Source organism: Ranitomeya variabilis, chromosome 1 (genome assembly GCF_051348905.1).
Source record: "Ranitomeya variabilis isolate aRanVar5 chromosome 1, aRanVar5.hap1, whole genome shotgun sequence".
Taxonomy (NCBI): Eukaryota; Metazoa; Chordata; class Amphibia; order Anura; family Dendrobatidae; genus Ranitomeya; species Ranitomeya variabilis.
In genome coordinates, this window is record NC_135232.1 from 456300000 (window position 1) to 456324581 (window position 24582).

Below are 24582 nucleotides of genomic sequence, written 5' to 3' on the forward strand. Positions count from 1 at the left end.
CTTACAGTTAATCGCCAGCGCCTGCGCAAGGAGAAGCCAATGCCAAGTAGATGTATTACTTTCCATGTATTGTGCCGGAATAATCGGTGTTTATATTTATATTTGTAAGTAAATCTTCCAGGGAATAAATCAGGCTCCATCTAATACAGACTGAAAGACGAAGCTGTATAATTCATACAGTGTAATGTGACAGCGCCATCTGCTTTTCTCACATTTCTTTGGTGTCATAAATACTACATTATAACTAGCACATAAATGCCATAAGACAATCAGCGCCATCTGTGCTTCATAAAACAAAGGACTTGTTCTGTAAATTTCATGCTGTAAGTCTTTCAGCTTGGAGCTAGAAATGTATCAAAAAGGGAAAACCAATTTAAATGCGGAAATAAATTCTTATGGCAAAAAGTCTATTGCACAATTAAGAGAACACTGTGTTTCATTTTATTTTCACATCATACATTAAGTAAATATAGTAAAACTCTACATTGCCCTGAGACATTTTGTGTTTTCACATAACTCATATTTGGGATTATTTTTCATGGTTTAAACTTTGCATTGTGATTAATATCAGTATATCTTTTCCTGTTGATTATACTGTACAGATGTAACGTGTCGCAAGATGGTAACTGTGGGTGAGGAACTTGTCTCTTGTGCCCCGGCACGATACAGGAAGATGTGGATCCTGGCTGGGTGTGCCGAATTGTGCTGTGGGGGCGCTACGCCCTTGTAGGCCACATGTAACCAATGACGTTGGTTGGCCAGGACCAGCTGTTTGACAGTTCAATTAGGGAGACCACCAGTCAAAAATCAACTTTTAACTCAACAATAACTTGGGGGAATTAGATACAGTAGATAGCGGGTTCTCATCTTGATGAACATTTCCTTTACAATACGGAGCATTTTCCACACACAGTTTCAATTCTTTCCTCTTTACTCGCTTGTCCTTTATCATTCCTTTACACTTCACCACAGCCCAACAGTACTATAGTCCAGCTTGCAAGAGTCCATTCTCAACCCGCAGTTACATAGTTACATAGTTATTAAGGTTGAAGGAAGACTTTAAGTCCATCTAGTTCAACCCATAGCCTAACCTAACATGCCCTAACATGTTGATCCAGGGGAAGGCAAAAAAAACCCATGTGGTAAGAGTAAGCTCCATCATGGGGAAAAAAATTCCTTCCCGACCCCACATACGGCAATCAGACTAGTTCCCTGGATCAACGCCTTATCAAGGAATCTAATATTTATACCCTGTAATATTATACTTTTCCAGAAAGGTATCCAGTCCCCTCTTAAATTGAAGCAATGAGTCACTCATTACAACATCATACGGCAGAGAGTTCCATAGTCTCACTGCTCTTACAGTAAAGAATCCGCGTCTGTTATTATGCTTAAACCTTTTTTCCTCCAGACGTAGAGGATGCCCCCTTGTCCCTGTCACCGGTCTATGATTGCACATCTTCTTTCCCCTCTATGGAACTATATTGCCAGTATAGCGGCCGGTACTTATCGTCTCTGTCGCTCTGAAACTCCTGCTTGGAGCACTCTTCTTGTCTTAGATAGTCTGTACCACCTAGGCATGTTACCTCCATGGGTTGTAAACTTTGTGCCGTACTGCCCAGGACCTATCTCTGATTGATCACGATGCTATTTATCTATGTTTATTTTTTTTTTCTGTGCTATGTTGTGCTTAAATATGTGATTCTTCAGAATTTGTATTAGTCTATGCCTGATGAAGAGACCTGTGTAGTCTCGAAAGCTTGCAATTTGTTACCATCTTTTTAGTTAGCCATTAAAAGGTATCAACCACTGAGGACTCTCAATTCTAAACATTTTTCTGCTATTTTGGTAACTTTTCTCTCTCTCTTTAACCTAGGATCTTGCTATCTTTTGTTTCTGTCTCATCTCTCATTAGGGACACACACGTCATGCAGCAAAGCTCACATCAACCCTTAGTTCTTCGTTCTAGTTCCACAAGGCCCTTTCTGTCCTCCTGAAAGGAAACTGTCTCTGTCCCTTCAGCTTAGCACCTCCCAATGTGGGATAGTCTCAACCATTAGCTCTTTCTTTCCCTACTGTCAAACAACACACATCATTAACACCATTAACATATAGCACAATTCACATTAAACATTACGATAACACACTTGTTGATCAAGGGCAGAAATGCAGGCAATATGTCTATCTCCTTACAGAGCACCAAGATACTATGCAGTGCTGCACAATTCAAATCAGTCTAATAGTGTCACGCACAGTGTAGGACTGACTAAATGCAACACAAAGGGATAATGGAAGGGAAACCAAACACTAGGGAAGGGGGATGTGCAGACCTCTAGACTGATACAACGTCACCCTGTCTGTCCTACCATCCCTATACAGGTTCCGCACCTATCACCAAGCAGGATACCTAGTCCCTGTGTGACCCTGGCGAAAAGCCCTGCATCGGAAAGGACAGAATGATTGCCAGTCAATCCCACTAACACTAAAGACAGTAAGGATAAATGAAACCAGGGGGGCACTTAGCTTGAGTAGACTCAGGGACAAACGCCGACACCCTCCAAGCTTCAAGAGGATGCTATCAGATTGCTACAGCTCCGAGCTTCAATAGACAAGTGCAAATATGAAATAACACCCGCAACTCCCAACAGCAAGTTGGGAGTTATAAACACCCAGATCCAGGTGACACCATTAAGGCCGGGGGAGGTGGCCACTAGTCTGCAAGGCCAACCACTGAGATCTTCTACAGTCAGATGTAGTGCGACTGTCTGCAGCCTCTGGCACACCCGTGAGAAATAGGGCTCACAATTTATTATACTGAGACACATCTGAGAGTTAATTTTATATGTGCTGTATACAGAGACATTTTATCAGTAGCTTGTTTTAATACTGAATAGCCATACTTATGCATACTTAACCAATGCAGATTCCCACAGTTCTGTTTGTTAGGGAATTGCATTATTAGTAACTAGCGTTGAGCATTCCGATACCGCAAGTATCGGGTATCGGCCGATACTTGCGGGTATCGGAATTCCGATACCGAGATCCGATACTTTTGTGGTATCGGGTATCGGTATCGAAACAACATTAATGTGTAAAAGAAAGAATTAAAATAAAAAATATTGCTATGCTCACCTCTCCGACGCAGCCTGGACCTTACTGAGGGAACGGCAGCGTTCTTTGCTTAAAATGCGCGCATTTCCTGCCTTCCGTGACGTCACGGCTTGTGATTGGTCGCATGTCGCCCATGTGGCCGCGACGCGACCAATCACAGCAAGCCGTGACGTAATTTTCAGGTCCTGAATGCCTAATTCTAGGCATTCAGGATTTTAAAATTACGGTACGGCTTGTGATTGGTCGCGTCGCGGTCACATGGGCGACGCGACCAATCACAAGCCGTGACGTCACGGGAGGCAGGAACGCATTTTAAAATTACGTCACGGCTTGTGATTGGTTGTGTGCCGCCCATGTGACCGCGACGCGACCAATCACAGCAAGCCGTGACGTAATTTTCAGGTCCTGAATGCAGAATTAGGCATTCAGGACCTGAAATTACATCACGGCTTGCTGTGATTGGTCGCATCGCGGTCACATGGGCGGCACGCAACCAATCACAAGCCGTGACGTAAATTTAAAATGCGTGCGTTTCCTGCCTCCCGTGACGTCACGGCTTGTGATTGGTCGCGTCGCCCATGTGACCGCGACGCGACCAATCACAAGCCGTAACGTAATGTTCAAATCCTGAATGCCTAGAATTAGGCATTCAGGACCTGAAAATTACGTCACGGCTTGCTGTGATTGGTCGCGTCGCGGCCACATGGGCGGCACGCGACCAATCACAAGCCGTGACGTCACGGAAGGCAGTAAACGCGCGCATTTTAAGCAAAGAACGCTGCCGGTTCCCTCGGTAAGGTCCAGGCTGCGTCGGAGAGGTGAGTATAGCAATATTTTTTATTTTAATTCTTTCTTTTACACATTAATATGGATCCCAGGGCCTGAAGGAGAGTTTCCTCTCCTTCAGACCCTGGGAACCATCAGGGATACCGTCCGATACTTGAGTCCCATTTACTTGTATTGGTATCGGGTATCGGTATCGGATTAGATCCGATACTTTGCCGGTATCGGCCGATACTTTCCGATACCGATACTTTCAAGTATCGGACGGTATCGCTCAACACTATTAGTAACTCATATTCTAAAATTGTAAATCAGATAAAAACACTTTGGAATGTTCCATCGCATACCGTGTTATGGAGGTATTCTCAGCATAATGCTAACCTCACATGTTGTGGATGTGGATAGATGGGTAATGTAATCCTTTCTACATATCTGGCAGAATTTATTATCAGCTTTAAACCACATAAGTTGAGCAAAAAGTCACAAATTATGGCACTTACTGCATTTGTGCAATAATTTGGTAATTTTTGCCAATAAATATGTCTATTACCACTTTCTAAAGTGCTGCAGAAGGGTTAGAGGAGGGGTGGGGAACCTTTTTCCAGACGGGGGCCATTTGCAAATTTCTACCATCATTCGGGGGCCACACAAAAATGATCACCTTGAAAATGACCCTGGTATATTTAGTCAAACAATTAATTACGGTGAGCTGCTTCTCTTTGGTGCAGCTATGAAGTTAGATAATACTGATAATGTTGCTTCTCATAGCTACTTTTTCAGGTTTGTGTCAGCCAGTAGAACAGTCAACTTTTTGTCATAATAAGTTTAGTAAATCATATACTGTACATCACCATAGGAGATGCTGGGACTATTGTTTATACATCACATAGGAGACGTTGAGACAGCTGTGTATACACCACATAGGAGACGATTGGACTGCTGAATAAGCATCACATAGGAGACACTGTGACTGCTGTCTATACATCACATAGGAGACACTGAGACTGCTGTATCTATATCACATAGAGGTGGAGGAGACTGCTGTATATACATCACACAGGAGATGCTGGGACTGCTGAATATACATAACATAGGAGACGCAGGGACTGCTGTATATACATCACATAGGAGACACAGGAACTGATGTTTATACATCACACAGGGGATGCTGGGACTGCTGAATATACATCACAAAGGAGAAGCTGTGACTGCTGTATATACATCACATAGGAGACACTGGGACTGCTGTACATACAGAACATAGTAAATATTTACACTGCTGTACATGCATCACAGGAGACTCTGAGATCATATAAATTACAAGAGGGACTGGCGGGCATAGACATCAAAGGTGATTCTGGGACATATTCATCACCAGGGAGGCTGGGGGGAATAGACATCACTGAGGAGCTATATAGATCACTAGGAAGCACAGACAGCACTGGGGCTATATATGTCCCTGGGAGAATATACAATACTGGTGGGGTCACATACATCCCTGGGGCTATATACATTAAAGGTGGAGATATACAGCACTGGGGGCGATATACAGTACTCAATGGGATATACAGCACTTCTGGGACAAAATATGCACTGGGGAGTATACATATCACTTGGGGCACATACAGCACTTGGGGAGGGGAGATATGCAGCACTGGGGGGACAGTCATCACCGGGAAGGCACATAGATCACTGGGTGGGGTTCATAGATCACCAGGGGGACAAAGAGATCACTTGGGGTACACAGAGCTTACAGGAGGGGAGCACAATGATTGCAGAGTGGCACAAAGCTGGGGGGCACAGAGATCACCGGGGGCAGCACAAAGATTACAGGGGGGCACAGAAATCACAGGTGGACACATAGCTGGAGGGTGCAGATCACGGAGGGGTACATAGCTGGATGGAACAGAGATCACAGGGGGCACATAGATCACATGGGAGCACAAATATCACAGGGGGATGCATAGCAGGGGGGCACAAGGATCACAGGGGAGCACATAGATCACAGGGAGGCAGAAAGCTGGGAGCCTCAGATCACAGGGGTGCATATAGCTGGGGGGCACAGAGATCACAGGGGGCATATAGCTGGTGGGCACAGAAATCACAGTGGGGCATATAGCTGGGGGGCAGAGAGATCACAGGGGAAACAGAGATCACAAGGGGCACATAGCTGGGGGCACAGAGATCACAGGGGGGCATATAGCTTGATGGGCAGAGATCACAGTAGGAACAGAGATCACAGGGGGCACATAGTTAGGGGGCACAGGGATCACGAGGGGCATATAGCGGGGGCACAGAGATCACAGGGGGCACAGATCACATGGGGGCACATAGCTGGGAGGCACAGAGATCACAGGGGTGCATATAGTATAAGGGCACAGATATTATATTGAGGCACATAGTTGGGGGGCACAGAGATCACAGGAGGGGCACATAGCTGAGGGACACAGATAATCTGGTACATAAATCACCAGCAGACAGGCACTGAGCTGCTGGCACAGAGATTGCTCTGGCCTTTCTGGCAGCAGCTCCTCTTCCGGGACAGGAGGATGGGAGAGCATTGGGTGGTAACCCCGCCCACCCCGATGACATCATCATTCATGTGCAGACAGCATTCTGTAATGAACGCTGTGAGCACTTGGGGTTAAAGGGCTGGCAGCTGGCAGGATACAGCTGCCGCCCGAGTACTGCAGACTCGGGACCTGCTCGCTGGCTGCATGAAAAGTCACTGTGGGCTGCATATGGCCCGCAGGCCGGAAGTACCCCACCCCTGGTTAGAGCTTAGTATTATTGAAGCTTTAACAAGTTTATTATAATTAGCCACAGAAATTGGTATAAAAAATAATGCTAATTTAAGGCAGCTCACAGCATATGTTTCATTTTCTGGGCTTTGGCTGACACAGATGTGCCAAATGTCTTAAAAGCATGCACCGTTTTATAACTTTGGTACATTGGTACTAGGGTTGAGCGACTTTTACTTTTTTAAGATCGAGTTGGGTTTGGCGAAACCCGACTTTCTCAAGAGTCGAGTCGAGTGAAATCGGCCGATTATCGCGAAAAGTCGGGGATCGACCGAAACACGAAACCCAATGCAAGTCAATGGGGAAGCATAGTTGGCAGTGAGTGGAGGCCAGGAAAACACCTACAGTGCCCATTTTAATGGCAAAAACATTCTTGTTACTGAAGCTTGTCAATCCTAATTAACTTTATAATAATAGTTAGGCATTGGAAATTGGGGGTCATTTGGCTAAAGTTGTGGGGGGTAGGACTGGTTCAAGTTTTTAGTGGGCCCAGGAAACGTTGACTACGTCACGGCGGTGGAGCAGGGAGAGGTAAGTATTTCAACTTTGCAAGTGCTGTGATCCTGAGCAAGCAGGGGGGCCCACTCGTTCGCATTGGCACTGGCACAGGGCCCCTCAAAGTACGGCGGTGGGTTTGCACGGCGGGGGCGCCTCCCACCGGCAGCAACACTTTTGCGTACTATGAGGGGCCCTGTGCGAGTGACGTCGCCAACGATTATGCCCCCCCACCTGATGAAGGAACCTGCACTTTCATCTGCACCTTCCTCTTTGTCCCCGTGTAAGGTGGTATAGTATGCGGGAAAAGGAACCTGACTTTCAGCAGGGTCAGATTCTGGCTGTGTAGCGTGCAAGAGGAATGTAGTGGTCCGGGTCAATGTACCAGCAGACTCATCTAGCACTGGCTGGGCAATGGGCAGGATGAGGAGGAAACACAGATATAGGCCCAAATAATAAAGTGGGCTAAATGCAGTTCAAAATTGGTAACAGGACTAACCAGGCAGCATTGCTTTGTTCAGTGGAGGACAACTGTAATGAGAGGCTGACACAGTGAGTAGGCCCAAATAAGTAAGTAGGCTAAATGCAGTTCAAAATTGGTAACAGTAGTAAACAGGCGGCACTGCTTTGTTCAGTGGAGGAGAACAGCAAGGAGCGGCAGACACCGTTAGTAGGCCCACCCAAACTAGTAGCCCAAATGCAGTTTACTATCTGATATAGGCCGAAAGCCTGAAGATTGAAGCTCAGGAGAAAAGCACAGGAGAACACCAAGGCGCGGCAGACACCGTTAGTAGGCCCCAACCAAACTAGTAGGCCAAATGCAGTTTACTATCTGATATAGGCCGAAAGCCTGAAGATTGAAGCTCAGCTTTGTTCAGTGGAGGAGACAAGCAAGGGGCAGCAGACACCGTTACTAGGGCCCAACCAAACGAGTAGGCCAAATGCAGTTTAATATTTAAAATGTAGGCCGAAAGCCTGAAGATTGAAGCTCAGGAAAACCAACACAGGACAACACCAAGGTGCGGCAGACACCGTTACTAGGCCCACCCAAACTAGTAGGCCAAATGCAGTTTAAAATTCTAAATACAGGCCGAAAGCCTGAAGATTGAAGCTCAAGAAAACCAAACAGGAGAAAACCCAGGAGCGGCAGACATCGTTACTAGGCCCACCCAAACTAGTAGCCCAAATGCAGTTTAACATTCTAAATACAGGCGGAAAGCCTGAAGATTGAAGCTCAGCTTTTTTCCGTGAAGGACAACACCAAGGTGCGGCCGACACCGTTACTAGGCCCACCCAAACTAGTAGGCCAAATGCAGTTTAAAATTCTAAATACAGGCCGAAAGCCTGAAGATTGAAGCTCAGCTTTTTCAGTGGAAGACAGAGGTATTGAGTGGCGCAGACAGACTAAGGTAGTATGTGTTAAAAAAAAGTTGGCTCTATGCAGTTTTAAATTGTTTACAGGGGTACACAGGCAGCATTGGTGTGGTCAGCAGAGGACGATTGCAAGGAGGGACCGCAGACAGACTTCCTAGGCCTAAAATAAAAAAGCAAGCTCTATGCAGGTTTAAATAGGCTACAGGGGTACACAGGCAGCATTGGTGTGGTCAGCGGAGGACGACTGCAAGGAGGGACCGCAGACAGAATTCCTAGGCCTAAAATAAAAAAGCAGGCTCTATGGAGTTTTAAATAGGCTACAGGGGTACACAGGCACCATTGGTGTGGTCAGCGGAGGACGATTGCAAGGAGGGACCGCAGACAGACTTCCTAGGCCTAAAATAAAAAAGCAGGCTCTATGCAGTTTTAAATTGTTTACAGGGGTACACAGGCAGCATTTTTGTGGTCAGCGGAGGACGATTGCAAGGAGGGACCGCAGACAGACTTCCTAGGCCTAAAATAAAAAAGCAGGCTCTATGCAGTTTTAAATAGGCTACAGGGGTACACAGGCACCATTGGTGTGGTCAGCGGAGGACGATTGCAAGGAGGGACCGCAGACAGACTTCCTAGGCCTAAAATAAAAAAGCAGGCTCTATGCAGTTTTAAATTGTTTACAGGGGTACACAGGCAGCATTGGTGTGGTCAGCGGAGGACGATTGCAAGGAGGGACCGCAGACAGACTTCCTAGGCCTAAAATAAAAAAGCAGGCTCTATGCAGTTTTAAATTGTTTACAGGGGTACACAGGCAGCATTGGTGTGGTCAGCGGAGGACGATTGCAAGGAGGGACCGCAGACAGACTTCCTAGGCCTAAAATAAAAAAGCAGGGTCTATGCAGTTTTAAATAGGCTACAGGGGTACACAGGCACCATTGGTGTGGTCAGCGGAGGACGATTGCAAGGAGGGACCGCAGACAGACTTCCTAGGCCTAAAATAAAAAAGCAGGCTCTATGCAGTTTTAAATAGGCTACAGGGGTACACAGGCAGCATTGGTGTGGTCAGCGGAGGACGATTGCAAGGAGGAATCGCAGGCAGACTTCCTAGGCCTAAAATAAAAAAGCAGGCTCTATGCAGTTTTAAATAGGCTACAGGGGTACACAGGCACCATTGGTGTGGTCAGCGGAGGCCGATTGCACCGAGGGGCAGACACAGTTAGTAGGGCCAAAAAAGTAATAGGCAAAATGCAGTTAAAAATCGGTTACAGGAGTACGCAGGCGGCCTAGCTTTGTTCAGTGGAGGACAACTGTAAGGAGTGTCTGACACAGTTAGTAGGCCAAAATTATAAAGTGAGGCTAATGTGTTGCCACAAAAAAATTTCACAAATAAACAGGTGGCATACCTAGGTACAGGGGTGGGCTCCTCTGCTGACTTGCAGACAGCGGTAGTTGGCGCAAAGTATTAACTGGTGTAAATGTAGGACAGGGCCCCTGAATATTTTTAATAGCATCAATCATGTCAAGAAATTGTTATTGGCAGTGCCATTGAAGGATTTAACAGCACAGACTAAACAGTGGTGGAGCAGTGAGAGGTAATTTTGCAAGTGGTAGAGCACTGTTTGAGTTGGGGGGGGAGAACACTCTCTCATGGGCGGCAGTACTGGCCCAGGGCCCCTCATGTTACGATGGTGTGTCTGACTTTGGGTGTGCACCACCACCGCCAGAGACACTTCATTGTCCTATGAGGGACCCTGTGCCAGTGCCGACGCCCAAAAGTGGGCACACCCACCTGTTCAGCCAAACGGCACTCGCACGGGTGCTTGCGCCAAGTGGTGACCACGGCCCCGTGGGCCAAATCAGCCCATTTAGGGAGGTGTAAAAATGGCATATGGTGGACATACAGAAGCTGCAAATGGAGAAATTGGAGCAGTCAGTAAGACAAGACCAAAAGCAAAACCTTTTTACAGGATAGCTAGGTGTCAGCAGGGAAAGGTGGGGCAAAATAATTAGAAATCCATGATTGGTTCATTTTAATGAAGGTTAGATCATCAACATTTTGGGTAGTCAGAAGAGTCCTTTTTTCGGTCAGTATTGAACCAGCAGCACTGAATACTCTTTCTGATAGCACACTAGCAGCTGGGCAAGCAAGCTCCTGTAATGCATATTCTGCCAATTCAGGCCAGGTGTCTATTTTGGATGCCCAGTAATCAAATGGGAATGACGTGTGAGGGAGAACATTGATAAGGGAGGAAAAATAGTTAGTAACCATACTGGACAAATGTTGTCTCCTGTCACTTTGAATTGATGCTGCAGGACCTGTCGTGTCTGCGGTCATTGTGAAATCACTCCACAACCTGGTCATAAAACCCCTCTGTCCAACGCCACTTCTGATTTGTGCACCTCTAACACCTCTGCCATGTTGCCCCCTGCAGCTCTTTTGAGAACCATCACCGCCGCTGTGTGCTGGGAATGACTGAACCAAGCGGTCTACAAGAGTTGCTTGTTTGGTAGCCAATATTTGCTCAAGGTTCTCATGTGGCATGATATTTTGCAATTACCCTTTATAGCGGCGGATCCAGGAGGCAGGCCAACCAGTAATCGTCATCGGTCATCATTTTGATAATTCGGGGGTCCCTTTTTAGGATACGCAAGGCATAATCCGCCATGTGGGCCAATGTTCCAGGTGTCAATTCACTGCTTGTGCTGGGTTGAGGAGCACTTTCTGGCAAATCAACATCACTTGTCTCCCTCAAAAACCCTGTACCTGACCTTGCAACGCCACCAGTTTCTATTGCCCCCTGAGAAGCTTCCTCCTCCCATAAATATTCATCCCCATCATCCTCCTCGTCCTCCTCCTCTTCGTCCGCCACCTCGTCCGGAAGACTTCCCTGAGCAGACAATGGCTGACTGTCATCAAGGCTTCCCTCGTCCTCGGCTGCAGACGCCTGCTCCTTTATGTGAGTCAAACTTTGCATCAGCAGACGCATTAGGGGGATGCTCATGCTTATGATGGCGTTGTCTGCACTAACCAGGCATGTGCATTCCTCAAAACACTGAAGGACTTGACACAGGTCTTGTAGCTTCGACCACTGCACACCTGACAACTCCATGTCTGCCATCCAACTGCCTGCCCGTGTATGTGTATCCTCCCACAAATACATAACAGCACGCCTCTGTTCGCACAGCCTCTGAAGCATGTGCAGTGTGGAGTTCCACCTTGTTGCAACGTCGATTATTAGGCGGTGCTGGGGAAGCTTCAAAGATCGCTGATGGTTCTGCATACGGCAGGAGTGTACAGGCGAACGGCGGCTGTGCGATCAAAGTCTTCGCACCTTCAGGAGCAAGGCGGGTAACCCCGGATAACTTTTCAGGAAGCACTGCACCACCAGGTTCAAGGTGTGAGCAAGGCAAGGAATGTGTTTCAGTTGTGAAAGGGCTATAGCAGCCATAAAATTCCTTCCGTTATCACTTACTACCTTGCCTGCCTCAAGATGTACAGTGCCCAGCCATGACTGAGTTTCTTGCTGCAAGAACTCGGCCAGAACTTCCGCAGTGTGTCTGTTGTCGCCCAAACACTTCATTTCCAACACAGCCTGCTGACGCTTACCACAAGCTGTTCCATAATGGGACACCTCATGTGCAACTCTGTCAGCTGCAGATGGAGTGGTCGTGCGACTGCGGTCTGTGGACGAGCTCTCTCTTCTGCTGGAGGAGGAGGAGGAGGGGTGGCGAACACCTACAGCCAACTGTTTCCTAGACCGTGGGCTAGGCAGAACTGTCCCACTGGGGCTGTCAACTGTGGACCCTGCATCCACCACATTAACCCAGTGTGCCGTGATGGACACGTAACGTCCCTGGCCATGCCTACTGGTCCATGCATCTGTTGTGAGGTGCACCTTTCTACTGACAGATTGTCTGAGTGCATGGACAATGCTGTCTTTCACATGCTGGTGGAGGGCTGGGATGACTTTCCTCGCTAAGAAGTGTCGACTGGGTAGGTCATAGCGTGGTACTGCGTAGGCCATCACGACTTTGAAAGCTTCGCTTTCAACCAACCGGTAGGGCATCATCTCTAACGAGATTAGTCTAGCAATGTGGGCGTTCAAACCCTGTGTACATGGATGAGAGGCTGAGTACTTCCTTTTCCTAACGAGAGACTCTTGTAGGGTGAGCTGGACTGGAGAGCTGCATATGGTGGAACTAGCGGGGGTGGTGGTGGACATGGCAGACTGAGAGAGGGCTGGTGATGGTATTCTTGCTGTTGGCCTACATACAGTGTTTCCTACCAAGAACCTGGTGATTCCCTGACTGCTTTGGCCTTGCGACGATACCTCCACATTTGCTGCAGGTGGTGTCGTAAACGGTGGGCTTACAGTGAGGGAAGGAATGTTGCATTGCTGACTAGCTTCATTGTGAGCGGGTGCAACAATGTTACTGGACGTTTGGTAGTTAGTCCAGGCTTGCAAGTGCATGGCGGTTAAATGTCTACGCATGCAAGTTGTATTTACATTTTTGACATTCTGACCTCTGCTAAAGGTCCTTGAGCATTTCTTACAGATCACTTTGCACTGATCATTCGCATCTTGGTTAAAAAAGTGCCAGACTGCACTCTTCCTACTATCGGATACCTTTTCAGGCATTGCACACTGAGCTACTTTAACCGGACGGCCACGCTGTCCTACAACTGGTTTTGGTTTAGCCACACGTTTTTGGCCAGATACGGGCCTGCCAGATGAAAGCTGTTGCGATGTTGATGCCTGCTGCAGCTCCTTCTCCGCTTCAGAGCTACTGCCAACGGCACCCTGTTCCCCCAATGGCTGCCAATCGGGGTCAACAACTGGGTCATCTATCACCTCCTCTTCTATGTCCTGTGCACCTTCCTCTGTGTCACCGTGTAAGCCGGTGCTATAGCGTTCAGGACGGGGGCACCATAGTCTCATCAAGGTCAGATTCTGGCTCGGTACACTGCGAGGGCAATGTTGTGATCTGAGTCAATGGAACAGCATAATAATCTAGCTGTGGCTGTGCATCTGTGCACTCCATGTCCGATTCATCTTGTAATGGGCATGGCCTGTTGACAATTTCCCTTTCTAACCCAGGCACGGTATGTGTAAAGAGCTCCATGGAGTAACCTGTTGTGTCGCCTGACGCATCCTTCACTGTTGTTTTGGGGGAAGGACACAAGGAATCAACTTGTTCCTGACTGGGAGCATCCACCGACAACTGGCTACTTTTCAATTTTGAACTATCCGAAGAGGAGGCGAAAGAGCTAGAGGCAGAGTCAGCAAGGAAAGCCAAAACTTTTTCCTTCTGCTCCGGCTTTAACAGCGGTTTTCCTACTCCCAGAAAAGGTAGCATTCGAGGCCTTGTGTAGCCGGACGATGACGCTGGCTCAACAACTCGAGACTTCGGTGCTTTTTTGATTTTCCCTCTACCACCCGATGCTCCACCAGCACCACCACCACCACCACCATCAGCATTACCAGATGGCAATGACCGCCCACGGCCACGACCTCTTCCACCAGCCTTCCTCATTCTTGGAAAAATGTAACCAAACTAACAACCGTTATATGGTACTGAAAAACAAGGTAGAAGGTTTATGTTAACTTGTTGTGAATATAAATCTCCCTTTTTATGTGTGGGTGAGTGCTGAATAAATCAGGCCCACTGTATGACAGTATAGTTTCTGTGGCAGAAAATGACTGACAGATACCACAGACAGGACTGGCGCAGATGCACAGATTTGCCAATATTAATCTCCCTTTTTTTTTTATATGGGAGACTAGTGAATAAACCAGGCCCACTGTATTACAGAATAGTTTCTGTGGCAGAAAATGACTGACAGATACCACAAACAGGACTGGCGCAGATGCACAGATTTGCCAATATTAATCTCCCTTTTTTTTTTATATGGGAGACTAGTGAATAAATCAGGCCCACTGTATTACAGTATAGTTTCTGTGGCAGAAAATGACTGACAGATACTACAGACAGGACTGGCGCAAATGCACAGATTTGGCAATATTAATTTCCCTTTTTAGGTGTGGGACAGTGCAGAAAAATACAGGCCCACTGTTTTACACTACACAGTTTCAGGGGCAGAAAGTGGCTTGAAGATATATTAAAAAAAAAAAAAAAAAAAAAAAAAAAGGGACTGTACTACAATTACTATCTCTCTACAATAATCTCAGAAAAGTATGGCAGGCAGCAATAAAAAGGACTGCTGCACACAAAAGTGTGGACAAACAAACAAGATAGCTGTGCAGAAAGGAAGGAGCAACAGGATTTGTGCTTTTAAAAAAGCAGTTGGTTTGCACAGTGGCGTACAAACAGCAATGCAGCTATCAGGGAGCCTTCTAGGGCAGCCCAATAAGCTACAGAGCTGATGAAGAAAAATGTAGCCTCCACTGTCCCTGCAAACAAAATGTGGTGTTGGACAGTGGAAATCGCTACAGCACAAGCGGTTTGGGGGTTAATGTACCCTACCTAACGCTATCCCTGCTTCTGACGAAGCGGCAGCAACCTCTCCCTATGCTCAGCTCGGCAGCAGTAAGTTGGCGGTCGGCGTGCACGCCCCTTTATAGCCCCTGTGACGCCGCAGAAAGCAAGCCAATCACTGCCATGCCCTTCTCTAAGATGGTGGGGACCGAGAGCTATGTCATCACCCTGCCCACACTCTGCGTCCACCTTCATTGGCTGAGAAATGGCGCTGAACACGTCATATGAAACGCGACTTTGGCGCGAAGATCGCTGACCGCATGGCCGATCCCACACTGGGATCGGGTTGGGTTTCATGAAACCCGACTTTGCCGAAAGTCGGCGATTTATGAAAATGACCGATCCGTTTCGCTCAACCCTAATTGGTACATCTTATGCCAGCACACAGTTGAGGCTGTGTGAGACCTCACTGTGATGATGTTGTCTGGGGATGGTTGCGGAAAAGTCCTAAAAGCTCGTAAGAGGAATAATGTATAAAAAAGTAACAATTACTTTACTTTAGACACACATACTGCAATTTCATAAAATAATTGTTTAAAAGTCAACATCAATAGGCCAGCTAGGGTCCATGTTTCCAAGATAATAATGGTGCAGGAGCACTTGCACATAATTAGTTCTTTCAAAGTTCACATTTAGAGCAATACAGCTAGTACAGCTTTAAAGAGAATGGCCTAACACCAAAAACTGGGGGTCACATTTACTTGAGGCCTTGTAATTTCACTTGTGTGACAGAAATAGGCCTCAGAATGCAACAATTTGCAGTCATGGATCTTGTTCATTTCACTTATTTGGTCTATTTTCTAAGCCACATTATGCTGATAGGCCTGGACCTCACCATTTTGAACTATCACTGTGTTGCCTCCTTTCATTTCAACGCCCAGAGGTGAGCCCAAGTAAGAGGCGTATGCTTCCATCAACCAAATGGCAAATGATGCAGTTGCTACATCATGATCCACCAGCTTTATGCATACACATGCAAGCACAATTAATGTCTATGAGAGATATGGAAGCCAGCAAGTGAGCACACTCAGGAATCCATTGCTATAAAACAGTAATTCCTGGGAAAACCCCATTTATCATTTTGGAAACTGCACAGAATGGAAAATTAAGACGAGTGGCAGTAAACCTGACAGTTTAGCTGTTTGAGATCCAGAAAATATTTATTGACTCTGCCCGGAGTGACTTTCTCACAATTAGAACTTGCTTGTGGCATTGCAAACTCAATGGTATGCTTATGTAGCAACTCACTAGATAAAATAGGCAATATACTAAAAAACTGCAACTACCCTTCCGATTCCTGTACAGACTGGAGATCCTGAAACTGCAGTCCCTAGTGGTTCCTGCGTGACCAGAGATAGCCCTAACCAAAGACTAGAAAATGGCAACTCGGACCTCAACTGCCTGAAAGGCTGTCGAGTTGCTTCACGTTCCTCCTAAACAATCAGAGGGCAAAGCAGGGTGTGAATTAACTACAAAAGGGAAAGTGTGCTGAAAAAGGGAAAGATCCCAAAGTGAGTCGAATAAACCACAAAATACAAAATAAAGTATAAAGTATGTGTCACGATAATGTAAAAAATGCCACGGTCTGTGTGATTTTTCAGAAGGTGCCATGGTTCCAGACACACGCTTCTATTTCACTCCCCCCTGCTACACAGTTGTAATGTGAGACCAGCATGCCAGCAACCTTCACTGAGGAGTTTTATGGTCTTAAAGTGAAGTACAAGTAGAAGCACATGGAAAAAAACAAGGTTCCTTTGTCATTGCCAATGTAAATATCATAGCACCGATTAATGATAGAAGTGGGACAAATACATTTTTGACATGTGCCACGCTGAGCATAACGACACGGGTGTAGTCTTTCTATGAGGCTCATATGCTGAGATATGCGGAATGATGGTTTTTCATATACTCAAGAAAGAGGAGTGCATTCCATAGCTCTGCCCACCCCATGAGGTCATCCAGGGATGGATACCCTTAGTTTTGGGCAAAGGTATAAAACTCAGAGGCCCAGACAAGGGGGTTCTTTTGCAGGGGGATTCAGCTATGACAGGCTGCGCAATCTGACCTGAAGATTTGGGAAGGTCCCTTCCCCCAGCTACCACATGGCGTACCATTGAATGATATGAAAGAGCTGTAAGTTGATCTTCACCGGTAATCCCTTTTTATTTGTAATTGTTTGTATATACGATACTTGTCTACTTTTATAATATCTTTTTTATACTTTTGTAAGCACTGCCTACCTTTTGGAGTAATATATATATAAAATTACTTGCTTTGTTTCTCCTTGCTCTATAACGTACTGTCACGTCCTCTGAAGTGAATTACGCTACTAATTTGGGTTGGCTCTGAACCCGTTATTAATTAAGAAATCAGAGCTGGTGGCAGCTGATTTGTCCTGTGCATTTGGGAAACCTGGTAGCAACGGACGGCGTTGATAATTATTGTTCCCGCCTGAGTGGGAGTAGTTATATCGCCCTCGCTGCAGTGTGCCCATTAGCCAATGAAAAGTAAGGCAGCCTTTCTGGTGACTAATTATCCTAGTTGCAGTACCCTGTCTGACCTGAGGGTAAGGGGACACCAGAGAGCTGCAAGTTCCAAACTGGAACTGGGAAGTGGGATATAGATAAATCCCCCTCAGAAAAGAACTGGGCAACCAAACAACCCCGGTTCATGACATATTAGTGTGAGCGGTGGAGATGATAAAAATATCCTCGCTGAGATTTGTGACAGTATGTACTGTTAGATAATATGCCACCAACTTCCTAGAAAGCAACAGAAGAAAGGTGCCAAGAGAAAAACAGCAAAGAGAAAGACGTTAGCTGGAACTTCACTGACTAGCTTTAAGCAGCAACAGAATGTCTGAATATTCTGAATATCCTAATGGAACTATCACCTGCAGGATATTCCAGCACTGGGGGAGAATGTGAGACTGCACCTAAAAGGTGAAAGGGCAGCCAAATAAAAACACCTTTTTATGCTAAACACACTGCAGTCAGAATAACAGAACTAAAACACAGGGCAAAAGGTGTGTATGCTGTGGCTAGGTGGACAGAGAAGCGGACAATCATACAGAGGCTCAAAGAGCATGACAATCAAGAGCAGATTTGCCTACAAGAGGTGGGGAAACTTGTTATCTGCTAGTACTATTTGTCAGCCATATGTGAATTTGTGAATAACCTAACCCTTATTCTTACCTTAGCTTGATTCCAGTATGGGAATCAACAGCCCCCTATAGGTGTTGACTACCACTGGTAAGGAATATAATTTCATAAACAGATTTACAAAATATTAGTTTGTTCTTTTTAAAGGAGAACACCATCTAACCTTGCTTAAAAGTCTTCCTTGGATGTGATGGTAACTCCTACTGTATAACATACACAACGTGTTTTGAGATATTACCCCAATTGGTACCTAGATTTGTTATCACATTGCGCAGACACAAGTCTTTCATATTATGAATAAAGTCTTATGATGTGTGATGTTAGCCGTAATATAGTGTGAACTCACCAGAGTCATCATCATGTCCACTGGGCTTACTTTGTTTGGATTCATCTTGTACAGCAGTTTCTTTACTTGCTCAAATGTTGGCCTCTGTGCGGGGTTTTGACTTCGGCACCGTCTGATCAGCTGCAGTAGAAATTAGATAAGGAGGAAATCCAGGGTGTTTTCCATGCTAGAATTGTATCAATAGTAAATCCACAATACAGATATCTTACAGCATCCATGTGTAGAGGGAACTGTCTACTCTAATAGCACTGAGAGAGGTCACCTTGGATTAACTTAATACACGCGCATAAAGTGATCTTAGTATTAGACAGTACAAGTGCTTCCCAACGGTGTCCTTCTGTTTTCTGATATCTTTCTTTGTTTGCAGTCCTGAACTATTACAGCTAGTGTTTAATTGTTGTATTGCATTTTACTGTATAATTATATTTTCACTAGATGGTAGCCCGATTCTAACGCATCGGGTATTCTAGAATATGTATGTAGTTTATTTATGAAGATTTTAGAATAATATATTGAATACACAGGATTCGGCCAACCGTGACCAATTAGCGAAGCGTGGTTCAAATCCCGCGCCAATTCGCGGCCGGACTGCGCCTGACGCTGATTATTCGCGGCCGGCCACGTAGTATATAGCACAACCACGTAGTATTATAACAGCCCACGTAGTAAATAGCACAGCCACGTAGTACATAGCACAGCCACGTAGTATATTGCACAGCCACGTAGTATACAGCACAGCCACATAGTATATAGCACAGCCCACGGAGTATATTGCACAGCCCATGGAGAATATAGCACAGCCACGTAGTATATAACACAGACCACGGAGTATATAGCACAGCCCATGGAGTGTATAACAGCCCACATAGCATATAGCACAGCCACGTAGTTTATAACAGCCCACGTAGCATATAACACAGCTCATGTAGTATATAACAGCCCACACATGCAGTATATAACACAGCCCACGTAGTGTATAACACAGCCCACGTAGTTTATCACACAGCCCACGTAGTGTATAACACAGCCAACGTAGTATATAGCACAGCCCAAGTAGTATATAGCACAGCCCACGTAGTATATAACAGCCCATGTAGTGTATAACACAGCCACGTAATATATAGCACAGCCCACGTAGTATATAGCACAGCCACGTAGAATATTGCACAGCCACATAGTATATTACACAGCCACGTAGTATATTGCACAGCCACGTAGTATATCACACAGCCACGTAGTATATTGCACAGCCCACATAGTATATTGCACAGCCCACGTAGTATATTGTACAGCCCACGTAGTATATTGCAATGTGGGCATCATATCCCTGTTAAAAAAATACATAAAATAAAAAATAGTTATATACTCACCTTCCGTTGGCCCCTGGATCCAGGTGAAGCGTTTAGCGATGCTCCTCGCGCACTCCGGTCCCAAGAGTGCATTGTGAGAGACCGCTACGTCAACCTCTCGCGAGATCGCAATTAATGGAGCGGTCACCGGAGCGTCGCGAGGAGCAGGAAAGGCCTGTTCTGGATCCGAGGGGCCGATGGATGGTGAGTATATAACTATTTTTAATTTTTTTTATTATTTTTAACATTAGATCTTTTTTCTATTGATGCTGCATAGGTAGCATCAATAGTAAAAAGTTGGTCACACAGGGTTAATAGCAGCGTTAACAGAGTGCGTTACACCGCGGCATAACGCAGTCCGTTAACGCTGCCATTAACCCTGTGTGAGCGCTGACTGGAGGGGAGTATGGAGCGGGCACTGATTGCAGGGAGTAAGGAGCGGCCATTTTGCTGCCGGACTGTGCCCGTCGCTGATTGGTTGTGGCTGTTTTGCCGCGACCAATCAGCGACTTGGGATTTCCATGACAGACGGACAGACAGACAGATGGAAGTGACCCTTAGACAATTATATAGTAGATGTTTAGGTCTTAAATGTTATAATCCATTATATAAATAACTTTGTATTATAAATATTAGTTTTTATTATGCTATGTATTGACTTTGTAGTATTGTACTTGCGCATGTTGAATAAATTAAATGTGTGAATCAAAGGGAAGCAGTTGTTTAGATCAACCACCTGAAATCGCATATTTGGATATGCGTATGCAGGTCTTTGAATTGTAAATAAATCAACTCCTTTATACCTTCTATTAGCATTTGAAGGGGTTTTCCCACGAACAAAGTTAATTTTAATAAATAGATCTTGGAATAATATATTAATTATATAATAAAATAATAATTTATACAATTGGATGTGCTTAAAACAAATGTTCCTGTGCTGAGATAATCTTATAAATGTGCCCTGCTGTGAGCTGTGTAATGGTTGTGTCTGACCATACATTAACATGGTCTGATCATCCCACATCTCCTGGGCAGGGGAGGAAGTAAAAAGCATACAGACATTACATTAAAATCAACTTTAAAATTAACTGTGTTCGTGGGAAAACCCATTTAAGTTTATATGCTAATGAGTCTTCTATAAAGCTGTATATAAGCCCCCAACCCTGTAAGAGAAGAAAAATAACTTTTATTATACTCATCTGTGGGGCGGTCCAGTCCGAGGGGTGTCGCTCTTCTTGGTCCAGCGCCTCCCATCTCCTTATGGCACCTGTGCACTGCAGTACTTTGCTCTGCCCTCATAAGTATGCCTGCGTAGGAGTGCGATGCTAAGCAGACGATGTGGATGATGCAGGGACGTGTCATCCACACGAAGCAAGCAGGAGGACGGCGATCATAAGATGATGGGAGGCGCCAGATCAGGAAGAGCGATGCCCATGGGACCAAACCGCCCCACAGGTGAGTAAAATAAAAGTTGCTTTTCTTCTCTTACTGGTCGGGTTGGGGGCTTATATACAGCATTATAGAATGCTGTATATAATCCCTGAACGGCGGTGGCCATAACTTGTATCGGCCAAACCTGATGACAGGTAAACTTTAAGACACAAGACATTGTCCTGGGATGTTTTATTATGTTACATTTTCCCTAACACTACTAAACAGATACACTAGTGGTAGCTGAGCTTTTACTTAGCTTGCTATGATTTCAGTGACTTACATCCACATATTCGGAAGGACATGGGCAGGCATTGTCAGCTTTGCCTTTAATTAACTCTGGTAGAGGAAGGCAGCAATATTCCGCGGAGCTGGTATCATCTTTCTATATAACAAAGTAGCATAAGAAATAGACAAATCAGGATTAGATATTTGAACCATAGCATAACAAAACTACTGGTCAACAAGTGCCGTATTCCTGCATATGGGAAAATCGGAAAAAAAATAAATAAAGAAATAAAGAAAGAGTCACACTCTGAGTATAACCATGACAGACTATTCACATAATTCATAGGAACAATGCCGCTCATGTCCATTAATTGTGTCTACTACTGCATCTCTGCAATACCAGACATAAGATATGAAGAAAAAAAGGGTTAACTCCCCACTTCCAAAAAGTGTTTTAAAAAAACCTTTCATAGTTAGCTTGAAAAACAACCCAAGTTCATCAAGTTTAACCTTTCTCCACGTAGTTGTAGGGAGTATTGTAAATTGTGTTTATGTCATTGCTCTTTTTCCCTCTTTTTCTTTTTTTTCCCCTCTTTTTCCCTCCTCCTGGTGCCATATTCTCTTTTTCCCTCCTCCTGGTGCCATATTTTTCAGTGGTATAGGTTAACACATGATGGTATTGCTACACAGTTTAGTGTATTACCACCCCTTATATAATAGTGCTGCTACACAAACAGGTATATTACCATGTATTTTTCTGCTAAATGTACATACAGTATATTGCTATTTGGTGTGCCTGTTATTTAGGGACAAAGTAGTACTGAAGTTTGGCCACTAGATGGAGGCATTTTGGTACACCTAGGTCAGTAGTTAATGTAAGAGAGGTCAGCTGCAGGGGGAGAGGGAACATTTCCCCATACAGTCCAGAAGGACCAAGTGCCCAGACAGTCCACATGGGCTTAAGTGGCCAGGACATTAGCAGCTACCGTGCAACCTTGTTTGATTAAGAGGAGAGAGCCCAGCCATCCACAGCATCAGACCAGAAAAGCAGAGGCCAGCACAGCAGTAAAAAAGAAGGAGGAAAGAAGACAGTACACGGGCACAGGTAGCCCTAGAATGTGGCAGCTTATAGCATGGGTAGATGCCCCCAGTACCGGGGTGAAACAGTGGCTGAGGCAGAACACAGAAGCAGTGAGCTGGGAGCAGGACAGCGCTGGGACTTCACAGAGTACAATACTGAAGGGCAGGTCACTCGCCAGATGGCAATTAGCTTCAGAGGTGGAAACTCTTTTGCCTGGTTCGAAGCAGACTAAGGAAGGCCTAACCATGGCAGAGCTGAATTGGGAAGACACTGAGAACTTGTGCGGTACAGTCCGACCCTGGTATGCTTTATGTGAAAGGAAGGAAGGTGCAGGGAGAGAAGAGGAAATGTGTAATGCTGATTCTGTTGTTAATGCTGTGAAGGATCTGGATGTGCAGCGTAAAGCTTACAGCAAAGTTGTTGCTTTGAAAGCTGAAAAGGACTGTGTCTCAATCTTTATTACCTCGACTGATGGGGACCGACAGCGAAACAGAGGCAGCCCTGCCAGTGCAGAGAATAGAGCCACAGGTACACAAAGTGATGACGAGCAATGTTTTCATGTAGTGGGGGGCCAGGGCACAGATACATATGGAGTGTTCGGCCATGACTACTGCCCTGGTCCAGCCTCCTACATATTCACTTCAATGACTCCACTGTAACCTTACCTATGGCACTATTTCAGATTCATGCGATTCTGTAGAAGTTGTCTCTCCTCATTTCATGGTGTAGCCATCGCCAAAATATTGTTATCTACAGTTATGTGTGACACATAATCTGAAATATTAGTATCAAGACGTTTATTCTAATTTCTCTGTAAGTCTAGACCAAAGTCTTGAATCTAGAACAAGGTCAGCCATTGTTCTCTTTTTTACTCCCTTTAAGATTCGTTCAATGTCTCTATATTTATCTATACAAACACTTGTATAGACAGGTAGAAATCTCTTATTTTTACATGATCATGTTGATTCCATTTTAATAAAAATGCTATACTTTGCCAATCTATTATGATTCTTAAAATTAACGAGATATTTTTGTTTTTGCGTTTTCATTTTTTGCTCCTCTTCTTCCCAGAAATTGCAAAAAAACACAGTTTTTTACAATGTTCACTAAATGCTAAAACTGACCTACCACTTTGATTCACCAGATCATTGCGAGTTTATGGACACCAAACATGTCTAGGTTCTTTTTTTATTTAAGTGGTGAAAAAAAATTCTAAAGTTTGTTAAAAAAAAAAAAATTGTGCCATTTTGCAATACCCATAGCGTCATCATTTTTCGTGATCTGGTGGTGGATGAGGGCTTATTTTTTGCGATCAGAACTGAAGTTTTGGTGCAGATATGATCTTTTGAACTTTTATATATTTTTATTTTTTTAATATTTAAAAAAAAAATTATTTTACCTTTTACATGCTTCAATAGTCTCCATGGGAGACTAGAAGTTGCAGCACTTTGATCGGCTCTGCTACATACAGGGATTGATCAGATCACCTGTATGTAGCAGAAATGCTCACTTGCTATGAGTGCCGACCACCGTACAGCACTCATAGCAATCCAGCTATACAACTATAGAGGTCTGCTGGAGAACTCTGGTTGTCATGCCAACCAATCGGTGACCTGCTATCACGTAATGGGCTCACCAATGGGCAGGATTTCCGGCACACTTCCAGAAAGCATGAGTTAATTGCCGTTGTCAGAGATTGACAGCAGCATTTAACTAGCTAACAGCCGCGGGTGGAATGCGATTCCACCCGTGTCTGTTGTGGGCACATGTCAGCTGTATAAATCTGCTGTCATATGCCAAGAAAGGTGCGGGCTCAGCGTCGGAGCTCGCAGCAAACAGGGGGAGTCCAACATCGGCGTACTATTATGCCGGATATCAAAAAAGGGTTAAAGAGAAGCTCAGATGCCCGAACTACAAGCAGAAATAAACA

General features: G+C 45.2%; 1 protein-coding gene across 1 annotated transcript in view; it reads right to left on the reverse strand.

Annotated features, from left to right (window-relative positions):
- LOC143776102 (atrial natriuretic peptide receptor 2-like) overlaps positions 1–24582 on the reverse strand; it is a 290044-nt gene that overhangs the window by 77501 nt on the left and 187961 nt on the right. Inside the window, exons 15-16 of the mRNA XM_077265543.1 lie at positions 21627–21728; positions 18564–18683 (exon numbers count right to left, since the gene is read on the reverse strand). Of these exons, the coding sequence (XP_077121658.1) occupies positions 18564–18683; positions 21627–21728 (222 nt within the window). The remainder of the gene's footprint in view (positions 1–18563; positions 18684–21626; positions 21729–24582) is intronic.